Here is a 20,057-nt window from a genome sequence, read left to right on the forward strand (position 1 = left end):
CTAGGTTCCTGCCTTTCTAGGGAGTTTTTCCAGGCCACTGTGCTTCTACATCGCTTGCTGTTTGGGGTTTAAGGGTGGGGTTCTGTATAGCACTTTGTGACATCTGCTGATGTTAAAAAGGGCTTTATAAATACATTTGATTGATAGCCTCCCACACTCTCCTGTGCTGCAGGACCTACTACTGTGAGGTGATAATAACATGATTGTTGGCTTTGGAAATGTATCAAAGAGATTGGAGAGAAGGAGAAAAGCCATTACAGTGTGGGGTTACACAGCATACACAGCTCATCTGGAAACTTTTATCCAATAAACAAATAGAGAAATTAACACACACATCCACTATAATTATTACACCATACATCTTCCCCTCTTTCACACCCCCACTACCGCCTCACACCCCTACACACACACACTGTGTGGACACTGCAGCAGTGGTTCCCAAACTGAAAGATATTAGCCATAACAGGCTAGTGTGAGTGTGACATTGCGCTCTCTTTGCAGAGGGCTGTTTGCCCCTCCTGTCTCCCCCTCCTGTGTTCTTCCAACACAATTAGGCGGGCCAGTGACAGGCAGTGTTTTAATGGGCTGGGTGGACAGCGGTGTGGGGCTGTGGAGTGGCCGGGGGAGACAGGGGCTAGCCTAGTACTGGCAGCTGTCCATTGTGTGTCTGCTCCAATGCAGACACTAATAAACACATCCCAGGGGATACAGTGCTTTTGTCTTGTCCTGACCTAGCTACTAGAGGAGATGATGTGAATAGAACATCTCAGGCTGGCTGGCATTCTAGTTCTGTTCTGATCCCCAGCATGGGCAGTGTAGGCCTATGCCAGAGTGCTCACTAGAAATGTTCCAACATTTGCTAGCGGTGCGTCGGTAAAATCACAGTTGAAGCCAAGCCAGGAAAAAAAGCCATATTACAACCTGTGTGATAATTGTGTTGTTTGCTCTATAACCTGTTAGTTCATATTCCTTGACACCGTCATATATAGGCCTAAAGGCCGAGACAATAAGAAGACACAGTGGCAGAATAAATTCAACCACAGCTTTGTTTCATCACAAAACCGGAGAGCAACATCTGTCCGGTGAAGTCCACAAAACATATTGCATGTAACAAACTGCTACATGACCTACAGCATGGTCAAACAAATGAATGTTTCTGACATTTTCTGACTACGAATCAACAATTGATTTAGAACCACGGAGAGTTACCACAAATCGCAAAGAAAACAGCTCAACGCTGATTGGCAATTATTTTATATATTATATATAATTTTTTTATCAAGGGAGGCCAAATGCTTGCTGGCTTCCCTTGCATTCAATGCTATGGGCAGCAACAATGTCATACTCTATTTGACCAGACAGCATCAGATAGCTGGGCTACACATACAGAGGGGCGTTGTGTCGCTCGCTCAGATGCTTTCTCCGGATACATTCAGACTCTTGCGAATTGAAGGAAATGTACACAGAGATGAAATATACATTATTTTATGTATTTTTTGGGGAAGCCTGGCTTCCCTTGGCATCCATGAATACACACCACTGCCAACGTTTAAGGTAGATATGAATTCAGACAATAACATCAGTGTCCATTATCTACATTGGAACTGTGATCCATTAAGTTATCACTGTTTCTTTACATTTCTCTGGCCTTGTGTGTGTAGGCACAGTATCTGGTGTTGATAGTTTATGCACCAAGACTGTGGTATTAGAGCAGAAGAGGAACGGCCACCTCTCTCAGGCTCAGATGTTGATGTATGCGTGTGTGTCTCCGTCTGCGTGAGCGTCTGTGTGTGTTTGATGCTAAATGAATGCTTCTACTGTGTTGTCTTAATGGTCTGTCAGCAGTCTCAGTAGTCTTAGTACACAGATGGCGAGCAGCACTATCCCATTTGGTTGTAAACAATCGTGACTAATTGTGTGAGAATTGGATCAATGTCGTATTCCGCGGTACCAGATTAGTAAACTGCATTTCTTTCTCTTTGAGCGGAGTTTTTCATATAGTCGAAGGACACTCAATAAAAGTTTCTGTCTCGGTTTGATTTTGTTTCATGACGGAATAATGTGGTTGAAATGATCCCAGTGACTCACTCTCTCTAGACCTCATTATATATAGAAGCTGTTTCATACTGTAACAGAGTCAGTTCAGTTTTGGTTCCACGCAAGGAAAATGGATCCCTAGTGTCGCTATTTCCCTGCTGGGTGAGAGCAGGGCTAACTGCCATTTCTGCTGAGTGCTCCCTGAAAGAGTCAGAGCAGCCATTTACCGTCTTTGTTTCACTAAAACACCAGTCCCACTTCTCTCACGTATGTGCACAAACACACACACACACACAAGTACACACACACATGTGCAAGAGAGATGACAGTATTCACTTCCTTACAGCCTCCTCCAAAGTGAAAATGGTTTTTCCCTTGGTTGCTAGCATGTAAATGTGTGTGTGTGTGTGTGTGGAAGAAAAATAAGGAGAGCAAAAGAGACAGAAAGACACAGAGGGAGCTGCCATACTTTTCTTTGTCGCTGCTGGCTTGTGATGAATTACAGACTACTCTTAAAAAGCCACTCTTTTACATTCCATCTCTGTCTCTACTGCTCGGACTCTGACATGGCACTGTAAGGGAGGGGGGACACTGCAAGGTCAACCTTACTGTTGGTCTCCAGTCAGGACTACAGTAAGCATCGTGGTTTAGCATGACAGTGTCCTTATGAAACGGATTCTGCAAAGTCCTCTGTCATCCTCCTATTAGATTCATATACAGTATCTGTTAGTAAAATACTAGGAGACTTGAACTGCTGAACATTAACATTACAACTTAAAAGGTTGCTCATAAATAAAAACTAGGTTTTTAGGGGTGTGGTTCGATGTGGCAGTTACTGATGTTTGTCCCCCATGAGACACCATTGTAACAAAGCCAGGATCACTTCCTGAAAATAGTCAGAATGAATCCAAGATAACTCAAGAAAGCTGTAGTTAATTTGGATGTTTCTGCTGAGGAGGTTTTAGTCATCTTACATCTAGCTAAGGTGTTTAGTGCAGTATTGAAATGTGTGACGTGTTGTCTTATGTAAACGAAGTGCGATCCGCTGCGCTGATGTGCAGGCCTGTCTGTGTGTTCTGAGGTAGGAGTAGACCGACCTCTGAAATCAAAACCCAACCCTCAGACCCTGACAAACTCTTGTCCTCAAATCTCACAAAACTCGGTTTTATATCCTACTCTCACTTTTTAGTCAATTTTGTCATTGAAATAAATGTCAGTGACTAATATCGATGTGGCATGTCAGTTCTCGAGTTCAGTAATAATTTTAGTTCGAATTTGAGGACAAATCTGTTCTATTGACACATACACACATTCATCTCTACACATAAACACAAGTACACACAAGGACACATACACCCAAACACCATTACTGTGGAAGCTAACAAACCTTGTAATAGCTTTCCAGAGACAAGGATCATGGGATTTGCCTGTTCAAGGACAATATCAGCCATTGCCTATACCATGCAACACAGCTGGACCTAAAATTGAATGCCACACTGGAGAAAATGTCCTGAATCCCTTACAGTTAAAGGTTTTAGAATGACTACATTTAACAGCGAGGGTCGGGGGAAATATAACAAATCACAGTCACCATGTCAATTTGGTCAACCACAACCTGAAAAATGACTCACCTATACATATTAGGTCAGTTCCCTGGACAAATATTAAAGCTACTGGACTTAAAAAGCATAGTCCAAGGAAAATCTCTATTAAAAGTGCATTATAGTGCAGGACAGGCTTAATCTGTGTCCAGGAAATGGACTCCTACAGTTGTACATAAAGCTTTGATGTTTTATTTCTGTTAATTCCCCCTTTCTTTATTTCTGCTACTTCATATGCTGCTGCAGTATGTATACATACTGTAACTGTTTATATAAATGTATCAATTCAACGCAAACTCAAATCAAACACGCTGCTATCGCCTGTACCATCGCACAGTAAATGACCTACACGTTTCCATCTCACTACTGACAGGGCAGGGAGGACAGCAGGCATACGATCCATGTGTATCACCATGTCCTCAGATAGACATTTCACTCACTGCAGATGAGGCTATAATTACTGCAAAGGCAAGCTGAATGCACACCCAGGGAATATGAAACCTATTTATCCTGCAATATAGATAGCACTCCTCTCTCTCCTCTCTGTGGTGTAGACTCAATGCAATCTCAGCTCACTGCAATAAGAGTGACTTAGAGGTTGCCAGGTTCCTGATGCTAACAGAGATGAGAGAGAGAGAGGGGTGGGTGGGGAGGGGGGTGAGAGATGCGAGAGAGACGTTGACTTTTTGTCTTACTTTAATGAGACATCCCCATCAAATCAAATCAAATTTTATTTGTCACATACACATGGTTAGCAGATGTTAATGCGAGTGTAGCGAAATGCTTGTGCTTCTAGTTCCGACAATGCAGAACCGCCCCACACACACACCCCAATACAAATGCAGAGAGAGGAGGATGAGAGAGAGAGAGAGAGAGAGAAAGTTAGAAGACTGGTCTATCAGTGCTTCATTGGTTGGTTAAGCTTGGCCCTGCTGCATTGTGCCCTGTGGTGGCTAGCTGTAACATGGCGGTCAGTGTGGTCAGCCCAGAGTCTATAGAGCGGCTGACCTCTTTGGTTGGGTTGGACAGTAATCACCAGAGAGCTGTGGTCTGTTTGATCTCTGTGGAATGAGACCCTCCTTTCTCTTCGACCCAGCTGCCAGTCCAACAGACCATCAAATGTATTTCTGCTATTTGAGACGGTTTATGGGATCGGCCTACCACAATCAATACCAGTGGCGGACAGCTCCCGTCTTGCCGGTTTTGGTGTCTCCTTAATAATTAATTGATCAATTAATGTCATTGATTGAAAAAAAATGTTCAGGTATGTCAGTCTTTGACTAAGCGACAAACCGGCTATACTTTGTTATAGGATAAGTGGCATTGCTTTAGATCAGGGGTGGGCAAACTTTTTGGTTCGAGGGCCACATCGGGATTTTGAAATTCAGCGGAGGGACGCATTTTTTGGGGGACCAATTGTTTGTTAAAATCTATTTGTGGGGGCCTCCCGAGTGGTGCAGCAGTCTAAGGCACTGCATCCCAGTGCTTGAGGCGTCACTACAGACCTGGGTTCGATCCCAGGCTGTCACAGCTGGCCGTGACTGGAAGACCCATGAGGCGGTGCACAATTGGCCCAGGATTGTCCGCGTTTGGCAGGCTGAGATTTCCTTGTCCCATCGCGCTCTAGCAACTCCTTTGGCGGGCCGGGTGCATGCACGCTGGCACGGGTCACCAGGTGCATGGTGTTTCCTCCGACATGTTGGTGCGGCTGGCTTCCGGGTTAAGCAGGCATGGTGTCAAGAAGAAATGCGGCTTGGCTGGGTCGTATTTTGGAGGACGCATGGCTCTCGACCTTCGCCTCTCCCAAGTCCATACGGGAGTTGCAGTGATGAGACAAGACTGTAACTACCAATCGGATACCACAAAATTGGGCGGAAATAAGGGGTAAAAAAAAAGAATTTTTATATATGTCTTGTGGGCCGGATTGAAGTGCCAAGCCGGCCGGATACGGCTCCCTCCCTTGCTTTAGATCCAGAGAGTGATGATGTCCTCTGTAAGCCATAATATGCAACACAAAGGTTTGGAGAGAGCAGGTGTGACCAGCTTGATCAAATCCATTAGTCTATGACAAACTACGATGTGTGTGCGCTCGTGCGTGATGGTGTGCATGATTTTGGAGGGACATGCAAGTATGGAAAACAGAAAAGTTGAAATGTTAGAGTTTATCTTTCCCCTCTTAGCCATGCTTTCAGAGTGCTACAGCAAATTATATTAAAAATGTAGGAAATTCTGTGCCACAAGGATTCATTTCCCTCTCACAGGTCCTTCTTAAATCTATTTTTACACAGAGCCCTATCATCCCAAAGTAAAACCTTTCCATTTGCGTCAACCTCTTGCACACACACACACACAAACACACATAGCTTAATCAGAAATGCATGACACTTACAATTAGCTCCACTGGGAAAGCTCGGGAGAGTTAAACCCAGAAAACCTTCACCACCCGAGATCACCTCCTAGCATCACACTAAATTAGCAGGGAGAGAAGCAGCAAGCAACATCATGTCGACTGGCTACTCAATAGAGACCAATTAAACAGGCAGAGAAACAACAGTGACGGCCAAATTGGGATATTGTTACAACAAGAGCACTTTGCAGTGAGCCTAAATAAATTGCATTATCTGAGCTGTCACACTCCTGAGGAAATAGTCCATCCATCCATTATCATCACAGACACATTCTACTAGCTTTGTTTTCATGGTTTGTTTTCACCCCCATCTCCAGCTTCTTTCAGAGAGAGGACTAGGTAGGAGAGCCGTTGGAAATCATAGCAGACAGTGTACCCTTTTAGTGCATACCGTACCACATACACCCAACATCTCGAGGAGCATACAGTCCTTTGCACATTTCACAGGGTTGGGAAGTAACTGATTACATGTCATCTAATTAGAAAAAAATAACTGAATCGGTTACGTTACCAACAAAAAAGTATGGTAATAAGGTTATAGACACTTGAAAAACTAGATGATTACTTAAATTCATTATGACACCTTTCTGTTTTCTCAATTCAGCATTGAAAAATGGTGCAAGTTTAAGTTTGTTCCACCTGAGCGAGTCTGACCACAAGTCAAAGACTCCCGTTATGACACACCAAACATGTTTGGTGGATCCTTTTTTGTGTTATTCTTCTAAAGGGAAAGTAATCCAAAAGTTACATTACTGATTACAATTTTGGGCAACTAGTAACTGTAACGGATTACATTTAGAAAGTAGCCTACCCAACCATGACGGTTCATACAAAACCATCAGTTATGTAGGAGGAGAGTACAGCTGTGGTTATGGCCTCTCTAGAGCTGGATCTCTGATGGCAGACGGTGCAGGCTGTTCTGTTTCTGTTCCACAATTCATGTCTGGAGAGCTGCTGCTGACAGCTTCTCTAATAGGAGCACTGCCATGCTGGAGGCAACAGAAGGCTGCTAATAGCAAAGTATAGCAAACTGAACCAGCCCCTTAATATCTCCCGCCTCTTCCCCCTTTTAACACCCCATTCTGTGGGTGAACTCTCTGGGTACCGCCTGGCACGCCAAGCTCCATCATGCCCTCCACAGCCAGATTGCTCTCTCCCCGAGCTGGTAATAGCATGATGCGATGTGACTGCAATGAGCTCACTGCCTCCAAACTAACTGGAACATCTTCTGAAGTAGAGGATGCATCTACCCAACTCATAAAACCAGCTGGGTTCCATTTCTTGCCCCGCAACTGAAAAAAATGGTCTATGAATTCACTGTCTTCCCAGTAAACCTTGATTTCAGCACATCTCTAGGTAAATCTGGCTGCAAAACGTAAAACTAATATACCGTATCATGATTGGAAAGTGGACGGCCTCCTTTAAATGTTGTAAGGTAAACTGTATGCATAAGACAGTGGTGGTTCTATCGTTATCTTGGCATGAATGCAAGGTTCTAAGCACTATGAGATCGCACTCTGTCAGAGAGAAAGAGAAATAAGAAGCGTTGTGAAGCGACAGTAGACCGGATAGGGAAACAGGTTGTCTGTCTAGGTCTTTGTTCTCCTGGGGGACAGGAGCTGCGGTGAAATGACACATCAGTGGTGGAACCTGAGTCCCCATGCATAATCAGATAGGACTGAATACTTTGGCCTAGCTTCCTCTGGCTCCGGCTCCATCCAGGTCAGAGCTGCAGTTTAGAGGGATCCCATTCTGCAGACAAGGACAAAGCCTCTATTGAGGGTATTATATTCTACTGACTGACAGCCCTCTGACTGCAGACCTCCAGCGTCATTTTATACTTCCTGGGACAGAGAGGTGATGTGATTTGCAGGTTTATAAGACTGCACAAAACAATACAATGACTGATACGGTTTTGAACGAAACACATCAAATCAATGGCACTTTTTAAGAGGATGACATTTGGCTCGATAGAGGTTCTTTGCTACTGTCGTTTACGCCCATCTAAAACAGAATGACCAGTATAAAGTGGACAGCCCAAATGTTCAACCACTGAGGACATTAGATTTCGGCTGTGGTTTGTACTGTGCTGTTTTATCTTCCATACAGACAGTTTGTTTACATAAATGTAACAAGCCCACAGGGACGACTAATATTAATTATCTTCTGTGGAAATACTGACCACTAATTTCAAACACTCACAGCCTTGCTAGGCTAGGGAAGTAATGCCAGATGGCCATACTAGGCTAAGGAAGTAGCGTCAGGTAGCCATGCTAGGCTAAGGAAGTCATGCCAGGTGAAGACTTAATGAACCTGAAGAAGACACAGACACAGAATACCGCCCACTATGATATTCCCAGTCTGAGCACCCTAATGATTATGTAACTCTTCTGAATGCAATAGTACAGTACAAAGCAAACAATGAACACAACCTTGAATGATCAAACACCATATAAATAAAAATGGTATTGTTTACATGGTTAGCAGATGTTAATGCAAGTGTAGCAAAATGCTTGTGCTTCTAGTTCCAACAGTGCAGTAATATCTAACAAGTAATCTAACAATTCCCAACAACTACCTAATACACACAAATCTAAAGGGGTGAATGAGAATACGTACATATAAGTATATGGATGAGCGACGGCCTAGCGGCATAGGCAAGGTGCAGTAGATGGTATAAAATACAGTATATTCATGTGATATGAGTAATGTAAGATATGTAAACATTATTAAAGTGCCATTATTTAGAGTGACGTTGTTTAAAGTGACTAGTGATCCATTTATTAAAGTGTCCAGTGATTGGGTCTCAATGTAGGCAGCAGCCTCTCTGAGTTAGAGATGGCTGTTTAGCAGTCTGATGGCCTTGAGATAGAATCTGTTTCTCAATCTCTCGGTCCCAGCTTTGATGCACTATATACAGCAGGGAAACGAGGATCTGGGAATCAGCCGTTCACTATTCTTGTTCTCTCAGTTGAACTACAGTACTGTACAGAATGTTTCACAATGTCTCACAATGTGCTTTCAGGGGGCTCCAAGGAAAAGCTCCATTATATTTGTAGAAGACTATTATACTATTTCCCCTCTCCAGCACAGGGATTCAGTCATTCACTATTTATAATTGGAACTTGGCTGTACATCCAGTAAAATATAGTTGTTACAGATTCTGCCAATGGTCTATTGTTGAAGTTAAGGAAAATAGTATGTGTTTTTTTCCTGACAAAAACTGTGATACTGTCACAGCCCTTTAAGCCGGTTTCACTGAGAGTTTATGTTTCAAAAAGGAATAAACAAAAACATCTAATCTCACAAAAGCAATATTGGTGACACTTCTTATGAATGCCCTCTTCGTAGTGGTTTTTATTATGAATAATAACATCTGTGTGTGATTATTATGCATCAAGCATTTCATCTAAAGCAGGGGTGTCAAACTCATTCCATGTAGTAGGGCCGAGTCTCTGCAGGTTTTTGCTTTTGCTTTTGAATTAAGCCCTCGACAACCAGGTGTGAGGAGTTCCTTACTACTCAGTGACCTTAAGTCATCAATCAAGTACAAGGGAGGAGCGAAAACCCGCTGAACCTCGGCCCTCCGTGGAATGAGTTTGACACCTGTGATGTAAAGTGTTATAAATGTGCCTACAATGCAAAGAGGGTACTCACACGAGAAGTGTTACCACATGGTGTTGCCCTCGCAGTCCTTTGCATCATAATGTTGTATGACCTTTCTGTGAGTAGCACGTGAAGTTGGTCCACCAAGGGACCATCTCTCTCAGAGAAACAGTACAGATACATCAACACTATGGATGGAGCTTCAGTGCTTACACAGTGGAGAGGAAGCCTTCCTACAATACGCTTGAAGAAGACAGATAAAACATTCATTCAAAATCTGCTTTGGATACTATTCCTTCAATGGGATGTCCTAAAATAAGACAGGATTATCTATGGGACTAATCTATATAAAGCCACATAAGGAAAACCAGTGGGATCCTGAACTGGGAAGAGCACAGTTGTTTATTAGTGAGGCGGTAGTGTCTACATAACCCCAAGAGATACTCACTAGTCTGCTCATTCTCAATACTTTGCTTCCTTCCTTTGTTTCGCCTTGTTACCGGAACACAGAAAGCCAATGCTTTGCACAGTTAGCGTAACCCTCTTTATCTACTCCTCCACCATGGAGTACAGTTTCCCCAAGGTGCCGCTTTAGCAAATCCCCATTCATTAAATAAGCACCCGGCGAATGGGATTATATCCAGCATGAACGTCTGATATGGAAAATGGACGTATTAAGGCGTGGAAAAGAGGACTGGAGGGAAAGATGGCGATGAGAAATGAGGGAACGAGGGAATGGTAGAGGATTTGTGGCAAAGCTGTGTTGATATTGGTGATGAGTATAGGGATTCTTGCTGAGGTTAGCTAAGGGCCTTGGGGGCCAGTGTTGGCCATTGATTGTGGCGCGCCTCAACACCAAGGGCCAAAGAGGCTCTCTAAACATTATTACGAAGGGAGACATAACAATTACCAGAGGAGTAATAAAATTCACTAAATATATAGTTCTTGTGCTGACGTTGCTACCAGCGGCGGGAGCTTCACGAAATGGGTTTCCATGGCCGAGCAGCCACACACAAGCCTAAGATCCTAAGAACAAGCCTAAGATCACCATGCACATTGCTAAGCACCGGCTGGAGTGGTGTAAAGCTCACTGCCATTGGACTCTGGAGCAGTGGAAACGCATCCTCTGGAGCGATGTATCACCTTTCACCATCTGGCAGTCCGACGGACGAATCTGGGTTTGGCGGCTGCCAGGAGAACGCTACCTGCCCAAATGCAAAGTTGTATTTTTGATTGATCCTTTATTTAACTAGGCAAGTCACTTAAAGACAAATTCTTATTTACAATGACAGCATACCCCGGCCCCTGACACTGGGCCAATTGTGCGCCGCCCTCTGGGACTCCCGATCATGACCGGTTGTGATACATCCGGGATGGGGTCTAGGTCAGGGCTATACCCCATCACCCCCATATAGTGCCAACTTTAAAGTTTGGTGGAGGAGAACTAATGGTCTGGGGCTGCTTTTAATGGTTCGGGCTAGGCGCCTTAGTTCCAGTGAAGGGAAGTCAATGCTACAGTATACAATGACATTCTAGATGATTCTGTACTTTCTTTGTGGCAAAACAGCTTCTATCTCAAGGCCATCCAACTGCTAAACAGAAATCAGTGTTTCAGCTTCACAATGCCCCCATACACAAAGCGAGTTCCATACAGAAATGGTTTGTCGAGATCTATGTGCAAGAACTTGACTGGCCTGCATAGAGCCCTGACCTCAACCCCATCGAACACCTTTGGGATGAATTGGAACGCTGACTGCAAACCAGACCTAATCGCCCAACATCAGTGCCCGACCTCACTAATGTTCTTGTGGCTGAATGGAAGAATGTCCCTGCAGCAATATTCCAACATCTAGTGGAAAGCCTTTCCAGAAGAGTGGAGGCTGTTAGAGCAGTAATGTTCCAACATCTAGTGGAAAGCCTTCCCAGAACACTTGAGGCTGTTCTAGCAGTAATGTTCCAACATCTAGTGGAAAGCCTTCCCAGAACAGTGGAGGCTGTTCTAGCAGTAATGTTCCAACATCTAGTGGAAAGCCTTCCCAGAAGAGTGGAGGCTGTTATAGCAGTAATGTTCCAACATCTAGTGGAAAGCCTTCCCAGAAGAGTGGAGGCTGTTAGAGCAGTAATGTTCCAACATCTAGTGGAAAGCCTTCCCAGAGGAGTGGAGGCTGTTAGAGCAGTAATGTTCCAACATCTAGTGGAAAGCCTTCCCAGAGGAGTGGAGGCTGTTACAGCAGTAATGTTCCAACATCTAGTGGAAAGCCTTCCCAGAAGAGTGGAGGCTGTTAGAGCAGTAATGTTCCAACATCTAGTGGAAAGCCTTCCCAGAAGAGTGGAGGCTGTTAGAGCAGTAATGTTCCAACATCTAGTGGAAAGCCTTCCCAGAACAGTGGAGGCTGTTAGAGCAGTAATGTTCCAACATCTAGTGGAAAGCCTTCCCAGAGGAGTGGAGGCTGTTAGAGCAGTAATGTTCCAACATCTAGTGGAAAGCCTTCCCAGAGGAGTGGAGGCTGTTAGAGCAGTAATGTTCCAACATCTAGTGGAAAGCCTTCCCAGAAGAGTGGAGGCTGTTAGAGCAGTAATGTTCCAACATCTAGTGGAAAGCCTTCCCAGAAGAGTGGAGGCTGTTAGAGCAGTAATGTTCCAACATCTAGTGGAAAGCCTTCCCAGAACAGTGGAGGCTGTTAGAGCAGTAATGTTCCAACATCTAGTGGAAAGCCTTCCCAGAACAGTGGAGGCTGTTAGAGCAGTAATGTTCCAACATCTAGTGGAAAGCCTTCCCAGAAGAGTGGAGGCTGTTAGAGCAGTAATGTTCCAACATCTAGTGGAAAGCCTTCCCAGAACAGTGGAGGCTGTTAGAGCAGTAATGTTCCAACATCTAGTGGAAAGCCTTCCCAGAACAGTGGAGGCTGTTAGAGCGGTAATGTTCCAACATCTAGTGGAAAGCCTTCCCAGAAGAGTGGAGGCTGTTAGAGCGGTAATGTTCCAACATCTAGTGGAAAGCCTTCCCAGAAGAGTGGAGGCTGTTAGAGCGGTAATGTTCCAACATCTAGTGGAAAGCCTTCCCAGAGGAGTGGAGGCTGTTAGAGCGGCCCAACTCCATATTAATGCCCATGATGTTGGTATGAAATGTTCAACGAGAAGTCATGCAGTGTAGATACACCTGAAGGAACTGGAAGAGGCACACTGACAGAAACAGGACAAAGAAAATCAATATTCTTAGGTCTATGGGTACAGCACAGCCTTTCACAGAGCCAGACAGACACCACAGTATCAAGGTCTCGTACGAAGGCTGGAGACAAACTGAGCATCCATATCGACACTATCCGCAAACAGGGGCCATACAGTATGCCAAGCAGTTTTCTCCAACCCAAATTTAACACTCCAGTTCAGGGCTTCTTGGTTATTAATGTGCGGTGGGTCTAATCCATCTAAGAGCCTTGGCAAAGCTTTAGCCAAGGAGGCCATAATTCCTATTTCCTGTTTGCCACCTCTCAGACAGAGTCTCAGATTGGTGTTTGGTAATTTAAGGGTCCGAAAGACAGGCTGCACACTGTAAACCTCCTTCTCCTTCTGCTCTATAACTCTCTGCACACGAATGCCAAGTTGGGAGTCTCTGTGTAAATTTCCTGCAGGGTTACCTTGTGAAGTACGAAGCAGATCGTAAACAAGGAGGTGGATATATGTCAGAGGACTTTTACAACCCGTTTGCAGTTTACTTGAATATAAAACAATGTAGTTCCACCTCCATTTCCAGATACTCTGTCATAATGTCACTGAGTAAATTTGCTTTAGATTGTACATTGTGCAAATGAGGAAGAGTAATTAACCCCTTACATGCTGACTTGATCACTTGAGCGCGTGCGCCGTCGCGTGCATGTTGATTTTGTCCCCCAATACCAGACACGATCAGGACACACCAGACACGAACAGGTTGACATCGTAAAAATAGAATACAGTAGGGCCAAGACAGCTCCCTTACGAAATACCACGTTACATGTTTTACATTAGAGAAGCTTCCATTAAAGACAACCCTCTGTTAAGGGAGAGGGGGCTGAGACCAGCACATTACAACAATACCCTATACTGATATCATGATGAGATAGCTAGAGAGAGAAAGAGAGAGAGAGAGAGTGAAGGGGGTGGGTGAGAGACCACAAAAAGGAGTGGCGAGAGAAGAAGGCAGAGAGAGACAACAAAAAGGACAGAGCGAGAGAGAGAGAGAGAGAGAGAGTGTTTACTGTACATTTTCTCTTTGTTTATTATCTATTTCACTTGCTTTGGCAATATAAACATATGTTTCCCATGCCAATAAAGTCCTTAAATTTAAATTGAGAGAGAGAGGTAGCGATAGAAAGAGAGAGAGGGCAAGGCTATTTTTCCAGGACAGATCTGGGCTGTGTTGTGGGGCTCGGGGACAGTGTTACTGCAGTTGCTGATCATTGATTAAAGGGGCTTATGAACTTCCACCTGCAGAAGTAAGAAAGGACAAACACTGCCCCTCCTCCTCCTCCTCCTCCTCCTCCTCTCATCCCTCTCCTCACCCTGATCTACCCTTTTATTTACCTGCTCACTCACTCAATCCAGCTGGATGTGGTTGGATGTAGGAAACAAAGTCGTACAGTGATAATGGACATTTGAGGCATGCCTTCCAAGATATGCAGCTACCAGATGTGCTATGCTGCATTATTCATTCATAGTCATTTATTCTACATAGGACATCAGTGTTCCTTTCACGGACATGAACTTTGCACCGAAATAGGTATTTAAATATTTCACTAGAACTTTCTAAGCAGGAAGTCAGCCCTACTGTGTGGATTTTAAACGAGGCCAAGAGAAAATAAAACTCTTCAACCAAGGATGTTACCTTCTCTTCCTGCCTTCATTGCGGAGTAAAAAATTAAACCCCATTCCCATCAGGGTGACTCAATGTTCACAAGTCTGCTGTATCCTTCTGAACATAGACAAGGGCCTCCCTCGGCGAGAGACGGGGTGGGGAAGAGTCAATTACAGCTCGCATCTTCTAGCTTCCGTCAACATTGATTTGCCGGGGCCTAAGAGCTCAGCCTCTCACAGCATGCCTAATTGCACTAACCCTGACCCTCTAATTACTACACTAAGGCTGTTTCCATTCAACCAGTTCACAGCCCCTCTTTGTTTACAGCAGCACTCTCTGATGCCCAACATACATACATACATACATACATACATACATACATACATACATACATACATACATAGAGAGCCAGAGACACAGAGACAGACAGAGACAGAGAGAGAGAGAGAGAGAGAGAGAGAGAGAGAGAGAGAGAGAGAGAGAGAGAGAGAGAGAGAGAGAGAGAGAGAGAGAGAGAGAGAGAGAGAGAGAGAGAGAGAGAGCATCGGCAACATGAAATCGATCGTGGGGCGTCAGATCCCCTCCTACGGATTAGCAACATATTATGATGAGGAATAGATTTTATAATTATACAGCATGATTACATAAAAGCTGATAATGTTGATGGTAATATAGACAATAGAGAACCTACCTGAAGGGTTGAGGTCATAGCCCCAGGTGGGCACAATGACACCAAAGGGGTTCTTCTCTGTCTTCTCTGTGGTCACAAGGGTTTTGTCCTCCTTAGATTTGGGGTTCCTCCCTCCCAAAGGCTTCCACCCTTTTCCCACCACGAACGACTCTGAAACGGCCAACCTGGACTCGGCCTCACGATCGCTGCTCTTCAGAATGGACAGTGGCGTGGTCAACTGAGTGGAAGCTGTGGCCGTTTGTGGTCCATCTCTGGTCAGAGGTGTGGTACTGATTGTCTTCTCTCTCTCCACCGGAACCCATATGATGGAGATAGGAGGCTCCCTGGTGGAATCTGTTCTCTGGGTGTCTGCTGTGGAGGTTTTGATGGTGGTCAGGGGCTCCATAGGGGTTGCAGGTCTGGAGGTAACCCCAGGTGTGGTGGCCTCATCTAGGCTGCGTTGTCTCTCAGTCACTCTGGTTGTGTTCAGGTTCTGCTTCCTGATCACAGGGGAGAAGCCACCTTTCTTACTGGAGGTGGCTGGAAGCAGTTTCTCAGTGGGGCGTCGGACATAGACAATCTCTCCCCTGGCCTCCTCAACGGTTCCCCCTGGGCCCTGGCTGGAGCCTGCAGCAGAAGCAGCAGCTGCAGGTGAGGTGGTGGGCTGGTCCACCAACTGCCACTGGGAGATAGTGGTGTGCTCTGCTACTGTCTGGCTCTGGGTTTGGGTCTGGGTGGGTTTCAGTCCAGACACAGGAGGCTTTGTGCTGCTGCTGGCACCGCTGGCTGGATTGCTGTTACCGTTAGATCCAAAGCCTCTTGGTAAGTCGTTCACTCCTCTCCCGCTTCCCTCTGTCTCTGTCTCTTTATCCCCCTCCTCTCTTTCTAGGACGTCATGGGGGATGCTGTGGTCCTCATCCTGGTCCCTCCCCTCGCCAGAGTAGTTCTCTGGGTTGGTTGGCAGGGTCATGACCTCGAGGGGCCCTGCTTTGGCCTCCATTGGCTCCCAGGTGGAATCCTTCCCCACGTACGCCATGTGTCCCTCCGGCACAAGCTTAGAACCCTTCATGGCCTTGAGGGCCCATCTCAGCTGGCTGCCTGTGGCTTGTGCCGGGGCCCCTGGGGATGAAGCCAGCTCATACCTGGTGCCATGGTGGGGGCCTCCTGATACATTCAAAGCCTCCACAGTCTTGCTACTACCACCGGGCCCCAGTTCTGTGAATCCTGCAGGGGGACAACACGCATTCATTAACTTAGAGTGGGAGGGAAATCGGTTGTATTATTTTAATTAAATGCGCATTAAATAAGCAATCATAAAACACGGCTGCCACGCTGCCTCCAGTGCAGCAGTCATTATATTTAAATAATTAAAATCGAGTTTCATTATGTATTATCCTTTTTATATTATTTATCCATTCTTATATCTTTATACCCAGATGTGTGACATAGTGTACAGGGTTTTCCTTATGCAAACAGAAATAAAGTGTAAGATATTTAAATGGTGATTGGTTGTTGTATAGAACCCCAGGAAGGATGGTTATTCATTTGTATGCTGGAGGCAAACCCTCATTCACGGCAACAATTGACTATAATTCTTGCTAAATCTGTGAAAATATTTATTCGCATTTATTCCATCGTAGTACAAATAATGGTGAAGCTGTTTGTTTTCCAGCACAAAGCGCAGTAGCAGACCCACATTGCATATCAGGCCCAGCACACAAATGAAGAGAATCTGGCCAAGGCAATTTCACACTTCATACTCTGTCTCTTTTCCCATTCCATAGAAACTCTCCTAGACCCCAAACCAAGCTACAGTCAACCAATCCCTGTACACAACAGTAAAAACGTGTAAAAAAAAAACAATATCCTTTATTTGACTTCCTATACTATACAATATATACGCCAGGGTTGGGGTCAACTCCATTTAAATTCCAGACAATCCAGCAAATGCACTGAAATTCCAATTATCTTCCATGCTTTTCAATGAGAAAACATTTCAAATGGAATAGGAATTTGGTTTAATTTCTGAAATGACTGGAATTGAAATGGAATTGACCCCAACCCTGATCTACACCATTGCTTATTGAGATGAAGCACACCGCTTTGCTCCTTCTTGTTAATATACTACACCATACTATATCTACACTATGAATTATTCAGACAAACTGTGTGGCTTGCTTTTCAGTAGTGCATCTCTTCAGGGTATTACTGTATTAGACAGTAGGGATGTAAAGATTCACAGATATGCATTGGTCCCCAGATCCCAAACCGATCCAAATGTAGCACGCATCAGTCACAAAATAGATTCAAACGTGACGAATCGGCGGTTAAATGTTGTTGTTGTTGTTGCTCATATTCAATTCTTTTAACCTTCCAAAAATACCTCTCATCTTTTGTGACAACTGATGTGTCCTCCCCTTCAGTGTTGAACTGCATGTAACTGTGTTGACAGTCACTGATCTGCAAGTCATTAAGCAGCCCCAGGCAATAACAGCCTAGTCAAACTGTGCCCAGTTTCGCACGCTTACCAACGCCAGGTAGGCGGCCTGTTCCTGATCTTGCACATCTGCACGTCACCTTCAGTATTCAAATGCTAAAATGGCTTTATGTGATATTAGGCTTATTAATTGAGTGACATCCTATGTAATTTGCTAGGTTATTGTTATCTATGCGCTGTTAACATTTGTGTTTTTCCAGAATAAAAGTAAGCTATCAGAGACATCTCTCATCTGGCTATACCTGCTAAAAGGGGTTTACAATATATATTATTTTGATTGAGCAGGTTCAGTATCAGCAATAGTTTTGGTAGTTTTGCTTTAAAAACTTCAGTGTATATGTCACTTTTGTGAGGAGCACTGCATTGGCCAGAGAGAGAGGAGAAGAGAACATTGGCTAATTTGTCAACGATAAACACTTCATCTGCAAAAAATTGAATTAGTGGGTGATGGTGATTTCAAAACAAAAGTAAGGGGACAAAAAACAGGCTACATTGCCCCACCTAATCTGATAGTGGGGTGGTAGATGCCTAGTTTCCCTTACGGTTCAGCTGAGGTGCCTACATACACATACACAGATCCAACTCAGAGAGGCCCAGCTCATAAGCTCCATCAGAAGCAGATTTTAATATAATATAGAATGGAAAATGTATGTTTATGCAACAAATGTTAGTGCATAGAACCGAATCCAAATAGCTTCTAAATAAAACGTGACGTTCCTGTATCGTATCGGTGCACATGTATTTCGATACGTATCAAATCAGCTTGAAAGGTAAAGATGCACATCCCTATCAGACAGCTACAGTACCTTCAGAAAGTATTCATAGCCCTTGACTTACTCTATATTTTGTTTTGTTACAGCCTGGATTCAAAACTCAAAACCCTTCTACACACAATACCCTATGATGACAGTGAAAACATGTTTTTAGAATTGTTTGCACATTTATTGAAAATGAAATACTTAATTTAAATAAGCAGTCACACCCCTGATTCAATACTTTGTAGAAGCACCTTTGGCGGCGATTACAGCTTTGAGTCGTCTTGGGTATGTCTGTACCAGCTTTGCACATCTGGATTTGGGGATTTTGATTGTTCATTCTTCTTTGCAGATTTTCTCAAACTCTGTTAAGTTAGATGGGGAGCGGTGGTGAACAGCAATCTTCAAGTCTTTCCACAGATTTTCAATGAGATTCAAGTCTGTGCTTTGGCTGTGCCAGTCAAAGACTTTCACATTCCTTGTTCTGAAGCCATTCCAGCATTGCTTTGGCTGTATGATTGGGATCATTGTCCTGTTGGAATGTAAATCTTCACCCCTAAGGTTTGCACTCTGAGGCAGGTTTTCATCAAGGATTTGCCTGTATTTGGCATCATTCATTGTTCCTTCTATCCTTACCAGTCTCCAAGTCCCTGCCGCTGAAAAGCATCCCCATAGCATGATGCTACCACTACCATGCTTAATGGTAGGGATGGTGTTAGATGGGTGATGAGCTGAGCCTGGTTTTCTCCAGATATACAGTAGCGCTTTGCATTCAGGCCAAAGAGTAACATTTTTGTCTCATCAGACAACATCCTCTTTTGCCTTTTGGTCTGTCTTTCACGTGCCTTTTTGCAAACTCCAGGTGGGCTGTCATGTGCCTTTTTCTCAGGAGTGGCTTCTGTCTGGTGGTAGCTAATCCTGAGAAAAAGGCACATGACAGCATGCCTGGAGCTGGCAAAAAAAGGCATGTGAAAAGCCTGGATTGGTGAAGTGCTATAGAGACTCAGCCAAGGAAACCTGTTGTTCTGTCAGAGTGCTCATTGGGTTCTTGGTCACCTCCTGACCAAGGTCCTTCTTGCATGGTTGCTCAGTTTGTTCAGAGCCAGCTCTAGGCAGAGTCTGGGTAGTTCCATATTCTATCCATTTCCCAATGGAGACCACTGTGCTCTTGGAAACTTTCCACACCAGAAATGGTTTTATACCCTTCCCTAGATATATGCCTCATTACAATTCCATCTCGGAGAACTACGGACAGTTCCTCGGACTTCATGGTATAGTTTCTGCTCTGGCATGCGCATCTCAAGGATGATCAAAGGAAACGGGATGCACCTGAGCTCTATTTTGGCGTGGCATAGCAAAGGGGGTGTGAATACTTATGTAAATGAGATATTTCTGTATTTCATTTTCAATAAATTTGCAAAGATTTATAAAAACATGTCTTCACTTGGTCATTATAGGGTATAGTGTGTAGATGAGTGAGAGAAAAATTTTTTTAATCCATTTTGAATTCAGACCGCAACACAACAAAATGTTGAATAAGTGAAGGGGCATGAACACTGTCTGAAGGCACTGTACAGTATAGAGTACCTCAAAGTCAGCTTCTAAGTCTAGCTTAACACAGAACAGCAGAGAGTGCTCTCTGAGGTGCAA

At 44.3% G+C, this 20,057-nt stretch overlaps 1 protein-coding gene across 1 annotated transcript in view; it reads right to left on the bottom strand.

The window, feature by feature from the left end:
- LOC118400900 (neurocan core protein-like) overlaps positions 1-20,057 on the bottom strand; it is a 195,164-nt gene that overhangs the window by 106,138 nt on the left and 68,969 nt on the right. Inside the window, exon 9 of the mRNA XM_052529305.1 lies at positions 15,177-16,379. Coding sequence (XP_052385265.1) covers positions 15,177-16,379 — 1,203 coding nt within the window. The remainder of the gene's footprint in view (positions 1-15,176; positions 16,380-20,057) is intronic.

The sequence above is a fragment of the Oncorhynchus keta genome, chromosome 1 (assembly GCF_023373465.1).
Source record: "Oncorhynchus keta strain PuntledgeMale-10-30-2019 chromosome 1, Oket_V2, whole genome shotgun sequence".
In the NCBI taxonomy this organism is placed as follows: Eukaryota; Metazoa; Chordata; class Actinopteri; order Salmoniformes; family Salmonidae; genus Oncorhynchus; species Oncorhynchus keta.